Source organism: Crassostrea angulata, chromosome 3 (genome assembly GCF_025612915.1).
Source record: "Crassostrea angulata isolate pt1a10 chromosome 3, ASM2561291v2, whole genome shotgun sequence".
NCBI classification, from domain to species: Eukaryota; Metazoa; Mollusca; class Bivalvia; order Ostreida; family Ostreidae; genus Magallana; species Magallana angulata.
The window spans coordinates 53,153,768-53,180,397 of record NC_069113.1 but is presented as its reverse complement, the minus strand read 5'-3'; the positions used below and the strand labels follow the sequence as shown (position 1 = coordinate 53,180,397).

Sequence of the window (26,630 nt, the reverse complement as noted above, 5' to 3'; positions counted from 1 at the left end):
TGTCTCTGTTTCTGAGACCAAGATTTTAACCCCGAGTGACATCGACAGGATAACATCTGGCAGACAAGGTAGGGCACTGATTGGTAGACCAACGCAATCTACCCGGTTCTATTGGAATATGGTAATTAGTATAATCCACTACAATAAGCTCTTGATCTTATTAAAAATGTTAGAACATTAGGTGCTTGATGGCTTTTACATAAACATTTTCAATTCGTTTTCTGCAGTCAGATAATTATGTAACGTTCAGACGACCTGTGAAACCATTTTGCAGGGCTTGAACATTTTCTTTTACACTAATCCCTGTAATGCGAATACTCAATGCAACAATGCAAAAAGATGATTCGATATGCCTTCTTTACGGTAAGATAAACACACATACACAATGTTAGTAGCGGAAGAATGGGTCCTGTCTAGTACAGAGAGGACGTAGACTAACTTACAAGGACATATGCACGTACTCGGCATAATTTACCCTGACTGAGCAGTTCTGTTGAGCAACAAACAATATGACTTCATGATGTGATCAGCAAGCATTGTCCAGCTGACATGCGTCTGGTGCATGAAGGTACATCATGGTAAACGACATACCAGGACATTCCTATCTTGTTTTCAGTAACCATTTAAAGGGGCATGGTCACGATTTTTGTCAAATTTTATTTTTCTGTTTTTATTATTTGCAATGCTTTAGGAATTCATTTCTAATGAACAAATGACATTTGGGTGTCAGTCGTTGAGTTTTAAGCGAGATACAGGGCTCACAATTCTTCGTCATGTAAACAAGGCTCGTGCCCTGTTTTTGTTTACATAGGTTCAATGTACCATTAAAAAATCTTTTTTAAAGCTGGTTTGTCTATCTTATTATTCATTTAAAGCATAAATAAACAGTTCCTAACGATTAACACATTTATTTTAGGTCTAAAACTGGAATTTTCACTTCAACATTCGAAATGTAAACAAACGCTTCCTTTACATATCGAAGAATTGTAAGCTCTATAACTCGCTTGTAACTCATCAAATGACACTCAAATTTTGGTTGCCTATTTAAAATGCCTTACTGAAGCATTGTAAACATCGAATTCGAAAAAATAATTTTTGACCAAAATCGTTTCCATGCCCCTTTAAGAGTTATTATTTAAAAAATGAATTATAAGGTAATTACATGTATGTTTTTGAACTTAGACCAATCGCGTAGGGAATATGTATTAAATCCACATATATGTATTTCATTTGGCAATTGACGCTCAACTGCTTAGTATGATAATTTTTGGGAGTTGATTTTAAAATGTTTGCGAGTTGATTTTAATCAACACTCCTATGCAATTACTCATGCAAACCGGAAGTTAAACAGTGTTTAAGCACAAATCATCGCCGCCGACAAAACGTACTACTTGAAAATAATCGATTATTTCGAATATTTGTAATGTATTCAGAAGCACTGTTTCTCAAGGAAATTCATTTATAAATACTTTAAATATAATCAGAATTAAATTGTTCGATCAATTTAAATATCTCTTTGTAGTCGTATGTATTCCTACGCCTGAGTTCGATTAGAGTGATAGCGTTTGGAATATAAAGGACAGACTATCCAATCTAAAGATAGAACAAGTACTGGCGTAGACTATACTTTATCTTCATTAGTTTGTTAAAAATTGCTTTGATACACCTTCCCAGAAATGTTTCGATTACTGATACATAATACATCGCAGAGTTTGATGGTGTTGATTCTATCTTTGAATATTACACAACGTGGTCTTTATTGGATTTTCGTCTACATAGAATTCTTGACAAAGAAGAAAAAATGTGTGTAATTATTCAAATAGAGTTGAGAAACTACTAGCTATGCAAAATAACATCGTTGATATCAAAATAAATAATAATCAATGAAATCAGCTCCCGTTAGTACTTCAGTACTTTGATTTTAAAAAGATATTACCAGCCAGCTGCCAGGAGTGACTTGTGTACATAAAAGTTAAAAGTGGTAGTGCTTCTGCATGGTGAATTGAATAGATAACAAAAAGATAAAGTAATACAAAATCCGTGTCATTTATGGTTTGCGAAGCTGAGATGGCGTTTCCAAACAAAAACGACATTTGGGTAATATTTTTACAATAAATTATAATGAATTTAGGTTACTGTGTCATAAACACAGTTTATCCTAGTTAATGAAACTTAACATTTTTTAAGTACAGGATCAAAATGTTTCAGGCATCATTGCGCCAGGAATTTAATCCGACCTTCTCTTTCCACATCGAAAGAGTTGTTAAATGAAGTAAATGATTGCTGCTTTGTAATTCGTGGTCATGAGATTTCATTACTATGCTGCAACATCACGTGGATTGACCGACGACGTAGTCCTACTAAAACAAACGTACACGGAGTGAATGTATAATAATGGCACGCCAAATGTTAACGGTTTTTTCACACAGCTGCAGTGTCCACGGTAGAATAGAAGACAACCGTATTTCTAAACCCAACTTAAATTTATAATTTTTTTATGCGCAGTGATATCACAGAAGATTTTGTACATCTATATTCTTTAAAATTATTGAATGAAATTTTATAAATCTGTCAAATTAAATTAACATTTTGATTGTTTAAATTTTAAAAAATGACATTAAATATTATAAATTCAAAGTCTATGCAAAGCAGGATGCAGTGTTGATTAAGCTGACCATCAACCACTGAAACTTGCTTTAATCAATATCACTTAAAAGCACGGACTACAGTGAATCTTGAACATGTCAAAATACTTGTACATCATTTGTGTTCTTTTAAATGCGCAATAATTTATCAAATATCCAATTTGAAAAATCTAAACTATATTCATTAAAAATTATATTTCAACATTAAAATGGTGTTATGAGCAGGACCTTTGAATACCTATTGAATTTAATCCTTTTAATTCAATTTTCTACACTATGAAGTTTAGAGATCGAATGACATGATTATCACGAATAGGAAATAGGTTAGTAAAAAATTGACAGAAATTGAAATGGAATGTTGGGTATATAAAACATATTGTGACTTCCAAGAAACTCGTTTAAATTCCAACTGAAAGAGAATATTACAAACAAATTAAGAAGTGTTTAATGTGCTTATAAATAAAAATCATGTGGTTCAATATAGTAAACATTTAATGCAATTTAATACATGTATATACCTTGGTAACATGGTATATAATTTGAAATGTGATATAAACAACTACATTGCACTCTGATGGATTCAAAATGAAATCTCAGAGAAGAGACCTAAATAATCACCCTTTAGATTTATTTATGTCACTGCTCACAAGAACTACATTTGTCATAATATGGAAATAAAATGATGTAAAAATTTACAAATCAGTGATATTTAACTCAGCTGTTGAACTAAAGCTCTGTAGAAAAGAGATGAGGTAAACTTTTCCTCTTTAATCAATTCAGAAGGGCGTTGGTTCATCTACATGTACCAAGTGTTATTATGCCATAAAAATAAAAAGTGCACAAGTATTTGGAGGAGAACTAAAACAAGGGGCCCACGGGCCTGGGCAGTCAGCTGTGTAACGCAACCCCCAGATGGACCTGTCAGGGAGTCCCATGATTGCATTTTAAGCTTCAATTTGGATTCAAACCCCTGATCTTATACTACACTTTCTCTGACTCTTACTCCCAATTGGGGGGGGGGGGGGTTCTTGGATTATTTATTTATACCCTAGCTTCAGGGAGGAAAATTGTAAACTTTTGGTAAAAATAGACTTGCAGGCCAATCTTTTGTAATATTCACTGTTTCATACATAATGCACACAACATGTATACAGTGTATTGCTACAGGCATATAATGCACAGGAAAAGCTTTCAAGATGAAGTTTAAAATGTGAAATTGTAAATGGACAACACATGACAGGTGACAATAGGTTGTCAAATAGACTCAAATGACCTAAAAATAAATAAATGTTCACTAAATGACCATAATCACTCCAATTCCCCCAAATAAAAAACCTCAACCCTTTCTCCATGGGTTGTGAATTTTACAATTAAAGAAGACGACATAATGTGCATAGTAACAATGCATTATGTTTATCTCACTTAACTTTGAAAGTACATAAAATATTATACAATATTTTCATTTTAAAATTTACTATAAATGAAAGTCATATTGGTACCACCCTAGGGCCTGAACCCCTGATCCATAGGCCATGAATTTCACAATTTTGGTGGAGGAATTCATAGCCATGCATGTAATATAAGGGAGTAGATAAAAAAAGAATTTCAAAGATTTAATGCAATTTCACTATTTGACCACATTGGCCCCACCCTAGGGCCTGATCCCCTAACCCAGGGGTCATGATTTTTTTTACACTTGTGGCAGAGGGCTTCATGGACTTTATAACCATGCATTTAGTTTTTTTCCCAAAATGAGTGGGAGTAGAGGAGATAACTTTGGAATATTGATTGCATTTTAGCATATTTGGCCCTGTCCATGAGGCTCTGTGGAAGGTAAAGTCATAATTTTCACAAGTTAGATTCCTTTTCTCCTTGAGATGCTTCTAACAGAAAATGTAAACAATTGGTTTTGAAGTTTTCAAGAAGTTAAAAATGTTAAATTGTTCACATATGCCACAAAACACACACTGACAAAGACCAATGCAACAGGTCACTTGAGTGACCTAAAAATGAATGCTTTTTTTATTTATTCTATCATAGAAGGTTCCTCTTAACAGGCATTAAAAAACATCAAATTAAATTTCAAATAAGTAATATTATTACAAATGTACTTAAACTAACAAACATAGATGCACAATCTATCACGTTTCTGACAGATCATAAAATTTGTTTTGTTCCATTATCAAAAATCTCTTACATTCTGACTTTGATTGGCTGGCTGTAATTAAGGTACATGTAGGACAAAGCTGACATAATTTTTATACATGTACATCTGGGACTTTAAAACTGACAGAAGATTATGCAAAATCTTTTAAACAGACATCCTCTCCGTGGAGTACTTAATAAAAAGTCTTTAGAACACTCATTGATGTTCAATGAAAGTTTTTCAATTAAATTGATTTTTCACACTGCACTTTGAAATGTGTGCACTGAGGATCTCACAAAGTGAGTATACTGTCCTTCATAAAAGCTCTTCTAAAGAATGAAAGTCTTAAAAAAAAATTCCAATGAATTAAGAAAATATTAATATATTTTTAACAAAAGAAGGGACTTAAACATGTTTAATATTGCACATAAGATACCATATCTAGCACAAATTCTTATCACAATATGACATCTTTCTAATAAAGGATACAAAAATTTGAAAACGCAATTCTTAAGTTGAACGTAAATAACACAGAAGTGAACACAAAAAACAGATCACATGACCTTTGTAGTGAGAGAAGTGTGTGTTTGCCTGCTTGGATCTATAAACATGGAATGAGTTTGAATGAGCTGGATTTCCATAACTTAAATTCTCAGGGCTTTCCCCTTAAAACCATAAAATTCCCTTCTTTTTTTTCTTCTAATGTTACCCAATATGTATGAATGTGAAAGGATGCATTTAAATCCAGATATGTATCACAAAGTGTCAGAACGTCAAGGCATCAACTGGACATCAAGTCTTGGTGAAACTTCTCCAGGGCCCACTGCATGGACCAGATGGCCAGGGGCCGCATGTAGCCAAGTGAGCGGTAGATGTTGTCCGTCATGTAGGCCTCGGGAGTCTGGAAGGCTAGCCCGTACCACTCCCAGCACACGTGGTAGGCCCCCCAGGCAGTCTGAAAGGCCTGATCCAATAAACCCTGCCAACAAAATAGCAATATGTACATGTACATATACACCCTGTCAATGCACTGACAACACATACTGTAGATTCACAGAAAGCAGAAACTAACAAGTACTCCTAAGGGGGATGTCAGCCATCTTGAACATATGTTGACCAAAAATGTAAACATTGTACAAGGTTCAACCTTTTTCTCCACAAATGGTTGTAGAGTGCACACTAATGACCCCATTTAATATTTTCAATTTAAGTCTACAGCTGGGCAGTTCTAAGTGATTAAAAAAGATATGATTGTTCTCTTGAATGTGCAATTTACAAATAAAACATCATGAAAACCTCATAATTATTGCTTTTTATCTTTTGACAACTGTTGGTCAGTTTTTGGTATAAACAAGTCAGTTCAAGAAGTTTTTACATTTTTTGCCCTCATATGTACAAACATAACCCCTAAGATGTTTTTCATGATTTGATTAGTTCAAGAGCAATAATTCAACTAGATATTTATAAGTTAATATTTCAGCTTTTAAGATATAAGCATGCATGTTGAAAGATTACTTTTTCAAAACTTAACCTCACCGTAAAAAATATTAAATGTAAAAAAACAGATATTATTAAGATATTTTCACTCAGCTTTGAACATCATTTTCTTACAAAGCAGCTAGCTTATTGTACAATGTAGTGAAATCACCCACCTCTTGAATCATGTTGGCAGCCAACCCATAAGTGACCCCTACCCAGAATTCCTCAGACTGGCAGCTGCTGATGTCTTTGCTCCCGTCAGGACGTGTTCCATTAATGGCCCCCATGTTCCCGCCTTCAAACATCATCACATTGTTCTCGAAGATCTTTTTTAGCGAGGATTTCACACGATCTGGAGGAAATATCTGCAGTAAACCAAAATCTAATCAAATAATACAGTAAAAAAAAATTTTGGTTCTATGCATGTTAGAAATATCAATGAAAACAAATTCATCTTACAGAGATAAAATACAATACAAGATATCTGTACATGTATCTAAGGAAAGACAAGGCCAAAAAATAGTCATCTGAGCATTTTTTCTCTTATAGTATTTTTTTTTAGTTAAAAACATATCATAATAACCAGATGTCTCATAGATTTTCTTTCTCCTAGATTGCTTTGAGAGATAAACAAAATAAACATAAATAGGTTATCCTAAACAAATGCACATATTCTCAGAATAGTTGTTTAATGATGGCTGAATACAGACTACATATATGGCAGACTGAAAGCAACAGACTTAAATTATCTAATATACAGCATCTTACGAATGACTTACATCATCATCCTGCAGCCCCGATGCTTTCAGGAACCAGTGGCCAGCTAGCTGATCCGCCATGATGCTGTCATGGTGACCGCCTGAACTACAGTCATAGTTATAGTAGGAACCTACAGAAAACAGACAGGAATACTTCATTCAATTTGTGTTCACTACTGGTAAACCATACAAGTGTTATCAATAACCCTTACTTCATCATTTCCACATAATCCAAATACCGGTATTGTTTCGATAATAATTCAAATACAATGGCAGAAAATTGTATACAAGCATGTCACAAAACTTATAGCAGACTGCATCTTCTGCAGAATTATGAAAGAAGACTAATCAATATCTGCAATACATGTACTTTAAGACAAATGTCCCTTTTGCAGATATCATGGGAAAAATGAGTATTTAACAAAATTCAAACAATCTGAATTAAATCTTGTTAAAAAATTTTAAGTGAATATTTGGTAGGCTCTGTGAAATAGTAAGATATTAATTCCAGTACATGTATGTGGTTTCCCCATAAGATAACTACCGGTAGTCTTTGAATGATATACCACAGTGGTGGAACTTACCATTCCAGAGTTTGTTTTGGTAAGAGACCTTGCCTTTGTCCAGAATCTCTTTGTAATGGAGAACATCGTCCTCTTTCTTTAGAATGGTGGCCATCTCTATCATCATACGTAGAGCGGCCAGCCACATTCCACCACAGTAGGCACTGGCAACAAAATCAAAGATAATCGAATAATCCCTGAGCAGTATAATCAAATGTCAATACCCCCCTCCCCCTCCCCCTAGTTAAAACAAAATAAAAATCTTGTTACATCATGAAAAGTACAAATTGCATATTCAACAAAGCCCTGAACATTAAACTTAATGCATAATATTTGAAGCCAAGATCTCAAACTTACAGAGTCATAGATGTTCAAAAGTTCTCTCGAATAACAATGGAAACATACATGTGTGGATCTAGAGGGGGGTCAGGGGGGTACTGACCCCCCCCCCCCCCCTGCAAATTTAAATTTCTTTTACCTTATAAAATTTAAATTTACATTTATAAATTACCAAAAATATGCCTCAAGCCCCCAAAACCCCCCACCCCACCCCCACCCAGTGAACTCAAATAACTGTAGTACCCCCTTGGAAAAGTTTTCTTGATCCGCACATGACAGGTTTTGATTTCTACAAATTCTCCAGAGCAAAAGAACATGAACAAGATATCTGTTTTCTCATGATCAACGGAATCACTATGGTACCTTGCTCCTGTCATTGTCCAGGCATCGAACGTCTGATCAGCAAATCCACCATTGTCAATGATTCCGTCATCGTCTACATCCCATTTCTTGGCTGTCTCCATAACATACTAATGAAAAATAGTTATATTACCGGTAATTATAGATTTTTAGTATATTCTGTAAAATTAATAGTCAGATTATACATTACATTATAAAAAACTATAAAATCTTCAGAACATTGACAGTTATTGTTACACATTTAATTCATTTTAAACTTTAAACAAACTAATCTAATTTGTCAATATTTAAGAAAATACACAAAACATTCATCTTATAAAGCTTGTCAATAATTATAACAACATCTCAGTGGGGTAACTTCCTCTACACCGACCTTAGCCACAGGGTACATGTGTTGGAGGTAGGCGTCGTCCTTTGTCGCGGAGTAGTCTCTATAAGTCTGCAGTACAAACTTCATGTTGAGGTCCTTCCAGTTACAGGTCGGGTGTATTACGTAACAGTTGACACGATTCCATGGCTCGTCCTCTACAGGTCAAGGACAAAAATTTCGTGATGACAAAATATTTTATTGTCTACCAAATTTTATTTGTGCATCAGAAAACTATAGAACAAAGTTATCTGAGTCCCATAATCTGATACATGTATCCAAACATGTTAATTTTTTAAATAGAAATTGATATATTGAATAAAAAATGAAAAGGATCAATTTATTCCACCACTACTTTTAAATAAATGTAGTCTACCGGTAATTGATTTCAATGAGAGGGTGACAATCTTTAAATACTTCATCATACTGCAAGCAAGGGGGAATAAATCTGCTCCAAACAAGGTTTTTTTTCACCTACATGATATCTGATTCTGATCAGAAAAAGGTTCATTGTCACAGTAAAATTTTTAACTGAAGGCACTTTAAGGGTAAAGTTCAAGAAAGAATTGGTCATGTACAGAGAAAATAATCTCCAACCAAGTGACATTGGACAAACGAAAAAGAAAGAGGCCCAAAATAAACTGATGTCATTTTAACTCACCAGGATCACCCATGTCATGAGGAACGGCATGTAATCTCTTTCTAATTCCTACTTCTCCGCTGGTCAAGAATTTGATTCGAGTTGAATCTTCCGATTCTACTGCTGTTGCTAAAAATTAAAATTCATTAAAACTTGTTATGTAAAATATTGAATACATTACCATCTTTACAGTATATTAAAATTCAAAATGCTTGATCTCGATTACTTAATTGCTACACAATGTATATGAGAGCAAGCAATCAAATACAACAGCAACTAGGTGTTGTATAAATTTAGGCGTTTTCCTGACTGTTCAGCTACAATTGTTCTAGGATATAGAACATATAGATATTATAAATGTGTAACTTAGCTGAACTGTATGAAAGTGCTACGTCTCTCTTTTAAGAACACTGTTTTATCAAGCTTTATAGGATTACACAATGTACATCTTAGTCACAAAATATGTCTGTTATAACTCAATAGTGAGAGTACATCATGTATGTAAGTTGTAAGCTTTCTCCTGTGTATTGTACAAAATACATGTTTATAAATAGGTAACATTTCTATATCAGCTGACATTTTTACCCATCTGTCAACGTTTCATAAAGAAACCATGATTTGTATCAAGCTTCTTTCACCTAAAAAAGGTAACAATATACGTAAAAAATCAGTTAACTCATTAATTACTTTACATTCAAATGAATTGAGAATTTAGTGCAATAATAGAGACATTTTCCAGGCCTTGATCCATTGCATGTTAAAGACTTGGATTTCATCTTGTAACCTTTGTTTTGATTCAAAAAAATTATGCACTGAATGCACTGAAGAATGCACTGAAGTATATACATACATACATAACATCAATATATCTATATATCCAATATTGACCCTGTAACAAGACATTAATTAACAACCTAGGCTATCATGCTTATATTCTGGGGATATCCCAAACTTATCAATACTGGTACTTCACATAACAACACAATGTGTTTCTAATATATAAGTAATATTCTTCTTTCATATTATTTTAATTTACATTCCATAATCCTATTTTTATTTAATGAGAGATAAAAATTTATATCAATGCTATTTTTTACATCAATATTTACTAGATATTTAAAGTAATTCATTCACAATATTTGATATCTCGAAGTTATAGTGAATAAAGAGGGAAATATCCGCCCTTATTGCCAGCCGGCAAATTTAAGACTAGGTGAACTCCAATCATCTGTGTCTGGGCGAATTCAAGACAGGGTGAAACTGTCTGCGTGAGTAGAAGGGGGGAAATTACCAGGGCAAAAATAACCCTGTATATATTATACAAAACATAATGCTACCTACCAATATCATACTGTAATGAGATTTGTAACATAATGCTATCTACCAATATCATACTGTAATGAGATTTGTAACATAATGCTATCTACCAATATCATACTGTAATGAGATTTGTAACATAATGCTATCTACCAATATCATACTGTAATGAGATTTGTAACATAATGCTACCTACCAATATCATACTGTAATGAGATTTGTAACATAATGCTATCTACCAATATCATACTGTAATGAGATTTGTAACATAATGCTATCTACCAATATCATACTGTAATGAGATTTGTAACATAATGCTATCTACCAATATCATACTGTAATGAGATTTGTAACATAATGCTACCTACCAATATCATACTGTAATGAGATTTGTAACATAATGCTACCTACCAATATCATACTGTAATGAGATTTGTAACATAATGCTACCTACCAATATCATACTGTAATGAAATTTGTAAGATAATGCTACCTACCAATATCATACTGTAATGAAATTTGTAAGATAATGCTACCTACCAATATCATACTGTAATGAGATTTGTAATATAATGCTACCTACCGATATCATACTGTAATGAGATTTGTAACATAATGCTACCTACAAATATCATACTGTAATGAGATTTGTAACATAATGCTACCTACCAATATCATACTGTAATGAAATTTGTAAGATAATGCTGCCTACCAATATCATACTGTAATGAAATTTGTAACATAATGCTACCTACCGATGTCATACTGTAATGAGATTTGTAACATAATGCTACCTACCAATATCATACTGTAATGAGATTTGTTACATAATGCTACCTACCAATATCATACTGTAATGAGATTTGTAAGATAATGCTACCTACCAATATCATACTGTAATGAGATTTGTAACATAATGCTACCTACCAATATCATACTGTAATGAGATTTGTTACATAATGCTATCTACCAATATCATACTGTAATGAGATTTGTAAGATAATGCTACCTACCAATATCATACTGTAATGAAATTTGTAAGATAATGCTGCCTACCAATATCATACTGTAATGAAATTTGTAAGATAATGCTGCCTACCAATATCATACTGTAATGAAATTTGTAAGATAATGCTACCTACCAATATCAAACTGTAATGAGATTTGTAACATAATGCTACCTACCAATATCATACTGTAAGAGATTTGCAATATAATGCTACCTACCAATATCATACTGTAATGAGATTTGTATCACAGTGCTACCTACCAATATCATACTGTAATGAGATTTGTAACACAGTGCAACCTACCGATATCATACTGTAATGAGATTTGTAACATAATGCTACCCACCAATATCATACTGTAATGAGATTTGTAACGCAGTGTTACCTACTGATGTCATACTGTAATGAGATTTGTAACATAATTCTACCCACCAATGTCATACTGTAATGAGATTTGTAAGATAATGCTACCCACCAATGTCATACTGTAATAAAAAATTGTTACACAGTGCTACCTACCAATGTCATACTGTAATGAGATTTGTAACACAGTGCTACCTACCAATGTCATACTGTAATGAGATTTGTAACACAGTGCTACCTACCAATATCATACTGTAATGAGATTTGTAACACAGTGCTACCTACCGATATCATACTGTAATGAGATTTGTAACATAATGCTACCCACCGATATCATACTGTAATGAGATTTGTAACATTATTCTACCCACCATTGTCATACTGTAATGAGATTTGTAAGATTATGCTACCCACCAATGTCATACTGTAATGAGATTTGTAACACAGTGCTACCTAACAATATCATACTGTAATGAGATTTGTAACATAATGCTACCTACCAATGTCATACTGTAATGAGATTTGTAACACAGTGTTACCTACCAATGTCATACTGTAATGAGATTTGTAGTTTGGGCCACAGCATGATGAGGGAGAAGGAGGCGTAATGGTGAACATCATAGGTATTGTACATTCTGTACTCATGGCCTGCAAACAAAAGCTTGGTTACTTCCTGTACATACTATATAAGTAAATAACTCATCTAAACAAAGTTTACTTTAATCAACTGATTGTCAATAAAACACATCAAACTCATAAAACAAGAAATTGCAGTTACCTCTATTAACAATTGAAATATTGATGCTTGATAGGTAAGTTAGAAACTAATAGCAGCATATGCTTTCCTATAAGTAGCTTTTGTCTAAATCATTTCAACATCTGACAATTCCCTCAGCTATTGCTTCTCAATATCATGGTCACTGACCTTCCAGATATCCGAATCTGCTGAACTCCTGGACGATTGGGGGATCCTTGGGGTCAGTGACCCGGACCAGTTTCCCTCCTTGTCCCTCCACGGGGTCAATCCACACTGTGCCCCCATCACTGACGTAATACAACTCATTGAACAGAGCCGACTTGTACCAGGCAGGCAGATTTCTACAGAGGGAATGGTGTACCGGTAATCTCTGTGTTTCACGTTTGTGACTGCATGTGTAATTATTGTGTCATTTTGTATGTCTTCTATGATGCTATCAAATCATAATCAACTATTGATGGGCCAAAAGTTGTTTTCTACTAACTACTTTTGTACAATTCATTTTCATTGGTTGGTTACTTATTTTCTATTGACACATGGTTGAATATATTGATTGGTTACATGTAAAACTTGATTAGATTTTGATTGGCCACTGATTGTCTATGATTGATTTTGATTGGTTACTTGTTCTGTAGGACTGGTTTCTGCCATTCCTCTATTTTCTGTTCCCATGCGCTGTAATTAGCGGCAGCATAACTAGACATCCTTGGTCCTGCCTCTCCATCCAACCCAAACCAGCGCGAGTATCGCCTGTCATCAACAATTAAAATAATACATTACCCAGTCCATTGTCCATGATGTTTAATAAAAATGCCCTCCAAATATTTGTCAAAATTTGTTGTTACAATTATAAACATATTTCAAACTTCATTCTTACTTACTGTTTATATAAAAAAAAACCATGCACTTCAGTGTGATTATAAAATATATGAGACAACATGTACTTTTACCTTGCATAGAATCTTTCTTTGGCCTTGAAGTGGATGATTGGCATGTCCCAGGTCAAGGTGAACTCAAGGTCTTTGGACTGTTTTGGTGGAAGATTGGCCTTGACAGAGACTGCTGCTGCACTCTCCTCACCTTTACCTGTACAGGTCGTCTTACCTATATCCAATTTACAGGTACACTATTTTAAGGTAAGCTTAATTTTTAAATAAAAGTAAAAGTTTCAATTGATATAAGGGATCGAAATCTTACTTGTGTAGATTGTAAATCATACAAGTTGTAATATTTTCAGTTGATACAATAGTACAGTTACTATAATTTACTAAAATATATATTAAAAAAAATATTTCAAGTAGATTTAGATATTTTTAATAGTATTGTCTCACTTTGTTTTGTTCTAAATTACAATCTTGATAACAACAAGGGTGAGAATCCACCACAAGGAATCTGTGTGAGCACTGACCAGACAGACGGATAGACAGACAATAGACAGACAGACAGACAGAAAGACAGATTGACAGATTAGCACTAGAATCACATGGTATATGGGTTAAAGCCCTTCATTGGTCCATTATAAATTCATAGTACAGTATTTTCTACAAAATAATATTCATCAGTTATTCTGTCATAAGCATAAACTTGATGAACACAAAGCTAGTATGACTTGCTGAATCACATAAACATACATGTTAGACTGAACAGCTACATTCTATTCCTTGCTCCCATCAAAGACATGGTAAAACCCACGTACATAAAAGCAATAGTTACTTGTACCTGCAGGTAAATGTTATCATGATGAATGTTACTCTCAAGTAATAACTAATAAAAGACAAAGTTCTTCTACTGACAATACAATGCTGGGGGTGGATTCTGTGATGTAATTGTCTCTTGTTATATCTATACAGTAACCATTCTTTGATTGGATTACATGCACTAGAATCTTTGGTTACATAAGTGTGTTTATGTGTCACCACATTAACTTGTTGACATTGGCATCACTGAGGTTTACATAGAAGCAACATTTTCTATTATTGATGCAATGCTCGTAAGCTGATTCTTATACCATCTTTTACCTTTTAAACTGAATTTTGGATGAAAAGCCAAGAAACTAAAAGTTTGCAAATAAAAAGAAATAATTAAGCCAACAGGGAAAAACATTCAAAATATACATTTGTAAGCAATGGCTTGCTTTGGTAATACAGTTCAATAAATTTTTTTTTAAAGAAAATCAGGTAGCATGCAAGTTAGACATTTTAGGCCAAGATAAATACATACATATTACAAGTATGTTTCCATGCAGTCTCCCAACAGACCATATTTTAAACATTGCATTTACACACACCAAAAATTTTATATAACAAAATTTTCCAGAAGTTATCATTTTTAGTTTCACTTTTTAAAATTCTCTTTTTAGTCTCTCTTTTCTTTATTCACGTGCTTACCTAACCAGTACAAGTGTATATTGTCAATACTGACAGCAATAAACAATATATATGTAAGCAACATACTCATCATTTATCTTGGCCTGATGTTAAAAAGGTGCATGTTATCAAATTAATGTTATGCAAGGGTCTCAGCTCTCTTCTCCAGCTCTACAGAGCTAACTTGATCATCTCATATAACCCACCATCTCTCCTACACAACCAAATCTCAACAAAAACAATACAACATTACTTTAGAAAAATCCCATCGGTTTCATTATGATATAAAAGTCAACAAAGAACAGAAACCAACACCAAAACAAATTAAAACAAAAATAGGACATTCCTGCATTTATTATTGAGGGATGAAAATCATTTAAACCATTAACAAGAATCCTGAGAGACCTAAACCCTTGGCACATCCAATTATCCACACGGCAGACACATGCAATACAGGTACAACTAATGTGTTACAACTACATCCCACAGACACAGCCTCTGATTAACATATAAAGCACATAGGTATGGCACCTGCCAGCCAGGTGTAAATACAGGTGACTTAGGTATATCTTACCTGAAGGAATTGTGAATAAATTAAGGACAAGGTGTGCCAGAGATAACAGAAGCTGTAGGAGAAGTGAGAGGGGAGAACAAGTCCTGCTCTTCTCACCTTTCTCTACAAAACAAAGTCAAACTCTGATTACTGGCGGCAGCCATCTAGGGAGGCCGAGACCTTGGCTCAAATCATATATTATATACACTAGAAATTACCAACATCTAAACAATGAAAATTGTCTACTCAACCTAGCAATTAAATGTACCATGCAGAGTTGAGGGCTAGGAGAGATTTTGGAAGTGTTAATGTGATTGCCTCACTGCCCCATCAAATTTTTGCAAGTTGATTGTGTGTATCAATTTAAGGGTGGTAGTAAGAAATACTGATCTTTAAAATGGGTGGTAGAAAAGTTAATTCTTAATTTTTCTAAACACATAAATAATCTAAAAACTACTTTAAAATTAAAATTTACACTGTGACAGTAAAATCAAAAATATTTTTTAGAAATATCACAAACAGTAGCATTGTAATACCGGTATAGAAAAGAAATGTTTCATTATATTTGATACTTTGTTATACTTTGCATTCATCCTTGGACCCTATCACTCATCACCTGGGATAACAATTTGAAATATACAGGCCCTATACTATTAATATCAGAATGCTTTCAAAAATTATCTTTAAAAATATAACATTCAGAGGTTTTTATAAAAGGTATATCCCTATAAATGTTCTGATGTTGAACTTTGCATCCCCACTGGGTTCCCAGTATTTGTGGGATCATGTCAAAAATTTGTAAAGTTTACTAGTGGGTGGATAGCCAGAAGACTTGACAGTTAGATGAAGGACAAAATGTGAACAGAAACTTGATCACATAGCTCAAGTGAGCTACCGGTTCTAAAACCATTCCAGTTGGCTACTTTTTTTAAGTTAGTCAGAAAAAGTCAAACAGTGTAATAAAGGTGAACTAATACATGTACATGCATGTGTATGTGTATCAGTTTTCAGAACACAAAAATACCAATACATGTATACATATTATTTAATTTTGATCTATCATACACATACATGTACTTGAAGTGTATTATATTTATCATGAATTATGTATTAAATACATCTATCTAATTACATGCAATATGCGCTGTTATAAAAAAAAATAAAGTTCATGCTGATATCAGAGTACTCAAAATAGAGAGATTAAATGTTTAAATGTATCTAAAAATACATGAAAAGTATCAATTAGGCTGCTCTGTTGCCACGGTGAATTTACAATGCCAAAGACATAATGTACATGTACTGTGGCATACTGCACTTATGCTCATCCTAATATGATAATGCCCTTTAGAAATCAGCATCCCTGATATGCTATGATTTAAGTGTGCATTCCATCAGTAACAACAGTCTTATAGTTTTTGTTATTAATGGTATGAGAAGACAAAAAGATAGCAAATCATTAAAAATATCAAGATGCATATACATATACACGTAATGAACATAAAAATTACAGTAAATGGCTGGTGCAAGAAGCAATAGTTGTGTGTAAGAGGAGTAAAACATCCATCATCAATGGATGAAGCACTTCCTCCTATGGTTAGCACAACTACTGCAGAGAAACTATCTTGCCTGGGTTCCCTACACTGTAGTAAGAATCATATTCCATAAATTATGTTGGTTAAGTTGTTTTATATTTTCAGGCTGTGGTAAAGGAATGCAATGATTTAATTGTATCCAAGCTTTTTATGGAACCAATCAGATTAAAATATGAAGAGGCTATTCACCCAACTGTGGTACAGTGGTAATTGTTTTTGTTAATGGCATGAATACCTCCATTGCTCTCAGTTTAGAAAGTACATTGAAAAATTTATGGGTGATTTTTTTGGTCATTGGTATCTATGTTGTCCATTACCAATTTCAAAATTTCATCATTAAATTTTTCAAAATTTAGATAAAACCATTTCATTCAGAATTAATATAAGATGTAAATATGAGTTTTTCACTAAAAACCATTCAATGACCCACAGAGTTCCTAATTAGCCTCTATCAGCAGCAGTAGTCTAGCTGTCACACAAACTAAAAGATTCTACAGTGAGCAGTGATACAGAACTACACAGGCTTCACCCTGCTTCACGGTCCACCTACCCCCCTCAGTGTTCAGCTGTCCATCCTCTTTAAGGTCCTCCCAGACTTCCTGTCCCGTCCCCCGGGGGTCAAAATATTCCTTACAGGTCACAGAAACATCATCCTGTAATCAAACAGAAGGCACTACCATAAATACTAATTGTGTCATTAGCAGCAGTTGCAATATAATATACTTCAACCACCTGAAATACAATTGTAATATGCATGTACATGTGTCACAAGTTATAATTTATTTTGACTATCTTTAGAGAATCTATGTACTATCTATTGATTTCTCTTTGCAAATTATATCCATAGAGGGATTTTTTTAATGATCTGATGCTGTACACTGATTATGATTACACAACAGTTTAGTCCAACCAAAAGACTTCTGCAAGGAACAGAACAGTGCATATGAAAATGCTAACAAGAGGATGTGATCCTGTATCCCTACTGTGTTAATTTACTGAATAATCACTGCATTGTTAACAATTACTTAAATCTGGTAATGGTAATACAATACAATGGAGACATTCTTAATTTTAAAACGTACATGTACCTTCTAAGCATCTCTATACATTAAATACAATATTAACATTAACAAATTCAAGTGAATACAATACAATCCCATACAATCCACGGACTACATAAACCTACCTTGTGAACCCCTCCTATACAGTAAGTACACTTCATGTCCTGAATGTTGTGATTGATTGAGACGCCCGACACTTGCCGTCCCTCCGAGTTCTCATCAAACACGTGGTTATGACAACCCCCGTTCCCATCATCCTTCACTCCACGCCCATTTTTAAATGTGAACATGATACTGACATCTAAAGGTTCAGTGCCATTGTTTTCAGCTGTCCATATAAAGGTTGCCATGGGAAAACTTGTGTCCTTGAATTAAAAGATCAGACACAATTAAGGATTAATAATAATTTTCTTTTTAAAACGCACAGAAAAAGATTTGCTACATTTTACATAGGAAGTACTCAGGACGAGAAGGTGGGCGTGTGAAATCAATAACATCATCACATAGCTTGTTCATATTCTGACCTCCTTGAAATATATGTCCTTCATTTCAACAAGACTTTGTTCTAATAAATCTAATAAATTTGGTCAGTACAATCAAAATAAGGTCACATTGACCTACTTTTGAGCCAACCCACATTTTCCCTCAACTTGTATCATACCCAATACAGTAGCCAATTTTAGTAGCAGGGCACATCTTTATCCAAAGATACATCACCTGAGCAGGTTTAATTGTTTTGTGTCTCAGCATGAAAGATTTGAAAAAAATCTTTTATAGGGATGGATTTACAAGTAAGCTCTTAGTATGATACAGTACAGTCAAACTTTGTTATCTCGAACTAGATGGGACTGTTTTAAAATTTCAAGATATCTGAGTATTCAAGATATTGAGAGTAAAATACATAAATTAAGTGGTTGGGACTTGCAAATCACTTCGACATATCCATTGTATTCGAGATATCAGAGTTTGAGATATTGAAGTTCAACTGTATTTCAAAAGACAGCTGTAAAAAAAGGCAACTTGTACTTCAATGTACGTGTCCATGCTGTATAATAATGTCCGACTAATCATACCTTGTAGTCATGTGGGAATATAGGTGAAACCTGTCTACAGATCAGGCGTAGGTTGAACTCATCCAGATGGTAAACTGTCCATGACCGGGGGTAGAGAGCATGGTAGACATCCCCCTCCCCGGGGGCCTGCCACTCCCAGGATCTCAGGGACTTGGAGCTCTCCCGCTGACCCGTCAGGACCTTCTGATATACTGTCTGACCATTCTTCCTGATGCACAGAATAAACTGTAGAGGAAAAGAACTAAACATTTAGATATTGTTGAGCATAACGGTAATAAATACCGGGAATCATCAGATGTACATAATAAGTTTGAAATGAGCTCACTGAGAGTTGGCCAAACTCACTGAACTTTCCTTGGTTTAATGAATAATCCATTTCTCATTTCCAGTTCTCTTTTTCATGAAGGAAATCATACAAATCATCTATCATATACCAGGGGTTTTTTCGCGTGTATCCAATTTCTGCTTTGTTCTTAACAATTTCCAAGTCGCAGAAAATAAATCAGCGTAAATTTGTTACAAAGTTTTGTTCTTGTAATTCTTGAAAGAGTTCTTCCTTTCCTAATAGAGAAAAGAGGTAAGTAAAAGTATGGTGAACAATGTTCAGTTAATTTAATTAGAGGTAGAAATTAGGGGATTAGAGGACAAGCACCTGATAACATGTATGTAGCCTCAAGCTAATTCAACTGGTCACTTTCCTTGCATTCACCGATCTCTAATTATATCTGAGCTACTGGTATATGTAACGATATATGATTTATAACTGTTTGCATCTCCGAAAATTATTATCGGTAATTATTTCACATTGCCGAAATTGTGTAAATGGTTTCATTGTCCAAATTTTTCAGTATTGAAAGTGACAATTTTTCCCCTCTTACTTCACAGGTTTAAACAATCGTAAATTATATTTTCACTTTGACTTTGAAATAGTGAAAATTTGATTCATGTAAATTTTATATTCTCTTCTAGGTTCCAATTCGCGGAAAAAACATGACGCAGAAAAACTTGATATATGGTAATTGGTAATACGAGCTCATAGTATAGCATGCTTTCACAAAATGGTCTATTAAGTGAATTCATAACTTCAAAACTAAATGTCATTAAAAATTCAATAAACAAAATTCAGAATAGGAAGTTACAGAATGCATTATTAACAATTTTTCTTAACTTGAGAATGAAATCTCATGTGTTCCCAAAGGACTTATGTGCTACAAGTACCTGGTTGGCTTGGATCACTGTGTGATCGTAAATCCCTGGTACCATCTGAAACCTGGCAAACTCCCCTCGGTAGCCTCTCCCCATCGTCCCACATCCAATTCCCCCTATGGGAGCCCCTACAAACATAATACATTGATCATTTAAGAAAGGGGTCAATAAATTCCAACCTAAGAGGTCAAAATTGATTCTCCATATGACCAAAATATCTTATGATATCAGAGGGTTTGTGATACCATGGTAATATATGTAATAGTAGGGAAAATCAAAAATACACAATTAAAATCAAAACACATGCAAATTATGATAATAAGAATACAGATTTGTACCATATATTGCCTTGTGAAACAGCTGATCCATGTGATCTATAAACATCTTTCGGCCCTGGCGCCGTCTCTTCCACCATTCTTTTGCATATCTGTAACATAAGTCAAGTACTCTTAGACTGGGTGTATTATTGTAAAGGATAATCTGCACTAAAAAATCTTTAATCTGAGTTCGAATCTAATACATGTATACCCAAAGAGCATTTTTATCTTTGCATTAATATTTTGTTATATTAATCATGTTAAAAAAATGATTGAAATAATCTTCATATTAAATCTCTTCAGAGAGTTAAATAAAGGTTGAGTAATTTGATGTGTAGCAAACTATTTGAAAATAAATTAACTCTGTTTTTATAATTATGCAAATTTAAGGAAACATTTTAAAGGAATGAGGGTTAGAGGAGACAGCTATAGCCACCACTGTTGCTATATGTGACTGAATACTCTTTTACAGGGACAGCATATGTATTTGAAAAAATTTGATGCGAAATAATTTTTTTCATATTATGCAGGAAACAGTATATATAGGAACTTTGCAAGCGTACAGATCAGCATGACCTAGCTCAATATTAATTTCATTTATAATTTCTTCATGATCTTTACTACCCAATGAGTTTTTAAATACATTTAAGATACAATTCCTACAAATATCTTTAAAATATGTGTGATAACTGAATGAATGTGCACACAGAGAACTCATTAATGTAAATTTGGAAATGTAAGAATTATCCCTATACATGTGTACCAGAATTCTTGCCCCTTATGCAGTGATAGGAAAGCTGGAGCTGGGCCAATGAGATCAGTCTGATTAAAATCAAACCTTCATTAGCTTCTTTTTATTTTATTGTCTCATAAAGGTCTGTCAAGTGGCAATCAAAACAAGCTGGTGAAGGTTTGATTTTAATCAAACTGCAATGGGATATAGTGAATCAGATATAAAAATCCATGGCTTTCCTGTCACAGATGGATATATATATTCTGGCATTGCATGAAAAGCCACGTGAATATATAATGTACATGTAATATTGATATTTTGTCTTCTTAATTAATACTTAAGCAACTGGCTCACCCAACCTAATCAATATGCAGAATAAATGGATAACGAGGGTAATATACATGTATGTATCTTTTGGGAAGGCAACATACAGAGCTTTTCCAGTATATTTCAACAATTTTTGAGGGCAGAAAGAAAAACTTTTCATAAAAAATTCTTGAAGAATCTTGTGATATGACGAAAAAGTCAAAAACTTTGTGCTGCTGTGTGTATAACTGATATTTACTATATCTATTAACCCTGTGTATAACGGGATGGGAGAAATAATAACAGACCAAACCAGGATTCGAACCCACGCCCCCTGAATTTACTAGTCAGGTGTTCTACATCCTATGAGCTATCTGGTGCTGGTATTCAGACCATCTGACCATCACACCTGTACATACTGTATGACAAATATATAATATACATATTTCATTTCCCTTATTTAATCATTTTTTTCCCATTCCCATGTCATTTTCAACTTTATTAGACAACATAAAATTCCACTGTCTCATATAGCTTCCTGATTTCACTTGCAATAATGCATTTGTTGTACATAACAATCAGCAATAAACCAAGCTGCAACGCATTCTTGCACACAAGTCCATACCTGTATGACTTTTACCAATAATGTTACACCTGGCAACGACACGGTATTAGTTATATCCATCTACAAACCTTATCCCTAGTCCAATAAATCCGATGACCTGGCTGAACCGAGGCTGTGTAAAGGGTTTACATTTGATGCCACATTCATAATTCAGGTTGACTCGCCACCCAAAATCTGGGATCCCCTCAATCCTGGTTTTCGGTGTGGATATGCTATTGTCGATGCCGTGTTGATGAGACGCCATCGAGGACAAGTTGCAGACACAATTGTGTCTCACAACGGAACTCTAGTCGTTACAGGGAAATTGAATATTTAATTTTCTATTCCCATTTCGCAACTCTAACCGACTAGTCAACACGACAACATTACTGCAGGATGTTTTTCAATACGATCGGGCTCGTTGTTTACAAGATTGTGAGGAACGAACCCGATAACTAATTCTCTCTCTCTCTCTCTCTCTCTCTCTCTCTCTCTCTCTCTCTCTCTCTCTCTCTCTCTCTCTCTCTCTCTCTCTCTGGTTTCAAATTGTTATGAGACATATTGAGATAATTAACTGTTATATAAATGTATTTCATACTCTAATTTTGTATTAGTTGTATTTTCACTGAACTTTGGGGTTTATTTATGCATTAATCGTTCAAAGTGTTTTACTGAACTTTGCGTTGTTCAAAGCCCCAACAACTTTTTTCATTTAATAATCATAATGTAAAAATGTTATATTATTATAGCATCTTAGACTTTTATCAATCGAGAGCTTATATAAATTATACGAACCTGTTTCTATTATCAATAAGATAAATATATTTTTATCGATTTACATAAATATCACATATGATCGATCTTGTTAATGTTGGATTGGGATTCAATGTCATAGCCCAATAAAAGATTCACCCATTAGAAACAATGTAAATCATAGATACTTGTATTATAAATATATCATAAGAACGATCTTCATGTAAGGGGTGGAACCTAACATATAGCCCTATAAAAGGTCTAATTCGTAGAGATAATCGTATACAATGTTAAACATTGATTCTTGTAATGTACATACTTACATTAAAAATTTTCATCGGACGAGTCTGTGATATTCCTGCTGCAAGGAGCAAAAGCCACATTTTTTGACAATTTTTCAAGGATATATAAGCAACCACTATAAAATGCAAGCTACATGGAAGGTAATTTAAGGGACTCGAAAAGAGCTGACTTTTCATTGCATGAAAAGTGTTTATCTATTGATAGTAATCGAAGTAAAATTTATAGGAGTAGTATAAGATAGAGGAAAATGTTTTTAAAACACAGATCAGTCATTGTGTCTGCTTCTATCTTCATGCACAAGGTAGAGATTTAATATTCAAATGATAAATATAAAATTTTACCAGCGAATAAGGCCTTCGTTTTCTGGCTAGCAAAGACACATTTATAATAACCATTTACACAGTTTGCTAAACCAAATGGTCAAATATTCTTTCTGATGTGTAAATACCCATGTGGGTTTTCTAAAGGCCTGAAAAATTCATTTAAATTTAACAAAACAAATTATATATGTCTTAGTACGTCATGTAATTCGTATTTTTAAATCATGAGGATTTATTTTTTTAATTATAAGACCATTTTGGTAAATTTGATCCTAGTTGGACATTAGTACTTGCATGTATGATATATTTGTTTACTTATCTCAATAAATGTAAGCCTTTCCAGAAGACAAAGGTATCTAGAGAGGGTGCCTTGGAACATTTGTTTTGAAGTAGTGTTTTTCGTTATCGTTTTTTTTTTGGTTATATATATGCCCTCTCTTGATGTCAGAAATAAATGCAAGTTAAAGGCATATACTAGTATATGTACACATGATACACAATCTACGATCTCGTCTCAATTGCCAAAGAAATAGCCAAAAGTTCCATATCGGTATATAAAACAAACATAGGTCATCACAGATTACAGGCATCACCTGTATGAGACCACCTTTATCATATTATATGAATATTATATGAATCATAGTTAATGATCTTGGATATTCACGGATACTGTTTTGACAAAATACCGCATATCATGTGTTAAAAAATTGTATGATAATCATATGTTAATTTCGTATTATAGGATACAATGTTGATCAATACAATAATATAAAATACGATATTGCATCCTATGACACCTTCAATACATATCATATAATTCAATAATTTAATAAATAATGATGCAATATAATAACCTATGATATGACATTGTATTGTGTCATACATTATTGTATTTGATCACATAATACAATATCATAATACATAATATGTGATACAATATAGAATTATATGATACAATATCATATCCAAAATACATCACAAAACTGAAACATACGATATTATTTTGTATAATATAGTATGTTATTGATTGTATGATATTGTGTCATATTTGACACCTAATATGATTTTGTATCATATGATACAATATAATTTGATACAACATTGTATCCTATTATATGATAAATATTATGTGATATAGTAATAAATTATATAATAAAATATCATATTATACAGTATCGTAACACATGATACAATATAGTATATTACAATATCATATAATACAATTTTATGTGATTTCATAATATATTATATTAACAAATATCATATTATACAATATCATATGATAAGATATTAGTTATTATATTATACAATATCGTTTCATATGTTACCATAAATATGTATTGCAATATCATATGAAACAATAGCAAGTGATAAAATAATATATAATATAATATCATATTAATATACAATATTATACATAACAATATCATGATACAATATCACATCACAATGTACAAAAATGATTCAATATCATATCGTATCATATAACTTTTAACAATATAATATATGATATAATATTGTATCATATAAAACAATAGTGTATCATATCATACAATACTACACCATAGGAATCATGTTATATTATTTAACAACAAAAACATCTATTAAGCAGAATCCTTTGTATTAGAGATCAGGCTCTGCACCTGAAGCTACCTCCGCAATTTATTTATATTGTAGTTAAATATACCATGCAAGTTTGAAATAGTACTATTATCTATAAAACATGTGACCTGTTCCAAAAAACAAAACTTTCTCCAGCATCCGAAACCTATGGCTCAGATTCAGCATTCAAGCCTGTCAGGTGCATCAGTATCATAAGATGCACCATCCATGCAAGTCTGGTGAAGTTAGGACCAGTAGTAACTTAAAAATTGCTATCAAAGGGCACCTGTACCTAAAACTTTTACCTGCTCCAGAAACCTTAACCTCCTCCAGCATCTAAAATTCGTGGTTGTGCTTCAGCATCCATGCAAGTTTGGTGAAGATAGGACAAGGAATAACTTAGATACAGGACCGGCAACAAAAACTTTAACCAGGTCCGGACGCCGACGCCGGGGGTATAGCATAAGCTCCCCCTGACTTCGTCTCGGTGATCCGTCCACCCCTCCCACTTTTTGGCCTAGCAAAGATTTTTCTTAAATTTACATACAACATTTGAATTAACATGAAGTTACCCCCCCCCCCCCCCCCCCACTTTTCTGGGACCATGTTAAAAATTGTATTGAAAATAAGGAAATAAACAATGGAATTGAAGATAAAAGTATAGCTGCTCCCCCCCCCCTCCCCCCTCCCCCCGGGTTCGGATTTTCAGGATTTAGGAAAGAAAATTTGGAAAGTTAAAGGCATATATATATGTATACAAATGATACACAATCTACGATCTCGTCTCACTTGCCAAAGAAATAGCCAAAAGTTCCTTATCGGTATATAAAACAAAAACAGGATGCGTGAAATCCTGGTCTTCCTCAATCGTGGTTGTTTCTTTTGAGGCACGTAGCATCAATGGGGGGGGGGGGGGGGGGCAAAGATTTTTCTTAAAGAATTATATATGATATTAGTCAAATTTGGCCCCCATAATTCGCTATTTTTAAAATGAATCAGGTACATTAAATTGTTGTGTTGTTTTATAAAAGAGTTAACAGAAAATATGTTTTTCACCTATTTTTTTTATTGATATGCACTCAATGGCAGTATATGAC

General features: G+C 33.5%; 1 protein-coding gene across 1 annotated transcript in view; it reads right to left on the bottom strand.

Annotated features, from left to right (window-relative positions):
• Positions 1 to 3,074: 3,074 nt before the first annotated feature.
• Positions 3,075 to 26,630, bottom strand: part of LOC128175313 (non-lysosomal glucosylceramidase-like) — a 34,851-nt gene continuing 11,295 nt past the window's right edge. Inside the window, exons 16-32 of the mRNA XM_052840843.1 lie at positions 22,645 to 22,862; positions 20,934 to 21,022; positions 20,608 to 20,723; positions 19,390 to 19,614; positions 18,442 to 18,681; positions 17,806 to 17,908; positions 13,695 to 13,848; positions 13,369 to 13,494; positions 12,913 to 13,085; positions 12,531 to 12,635; positions 9,319 to 9,426; positions 8,664 to 8,815; positions 8,294 to 8,400; positions 7,613 to 7,755; positions 7,050 to 7,159; positions 6,444 to 6,635; positions 3,075 to 5,770 (exon numbers count right to left, since the gene is read on the bottom strand). Of these exons, the coding sequence (XP_052696803.1) occupies positions 5,573 to 5,770; positions 6,444 to 6,635; positions 7,050 to 7,159; positions 7,613 to 7,755; positions 8,294 to 8,400; positions 8,664 to 8,815; positions 9,319 to 9,426; positions 12,531 to 12,635; positions 12,913 to 13,085; positions 13,369 to 13,494; positions 13,695 to 13,848; positions 17,806 to 17,908; positions 18,442 to 18,681; positions 19,390 to 19,614; positions 20,608 to 20,723; positions 20,934 to 21,022; positions 22,645 to 22,862 (2,559 nt within the window). The 3' untranslated portion in view covers positions 3,075 to 5,572. The remainder of the gene's footprint in view (positions 5,771 to 6,443; positions 6,636 to 7,049; positions 7,160 to 7,612; positions 7,756 to 8,293; positions 8,401 to 8,663; positions 8,816 to 9,318; positions 9,427 to 12,530; positions 12,636 to 12,912; positions 13,086 to 13,368; positions 13,495 to 13,694; positions 13,849 to 17,805; positions 17,909 to 18,441; positions 18,682 to 19,389; positions 19,615 to 20,607; positions 20,724 to 20,933; positions 21,023 to 22,644; positions 22,863 to 26,630) is intronic.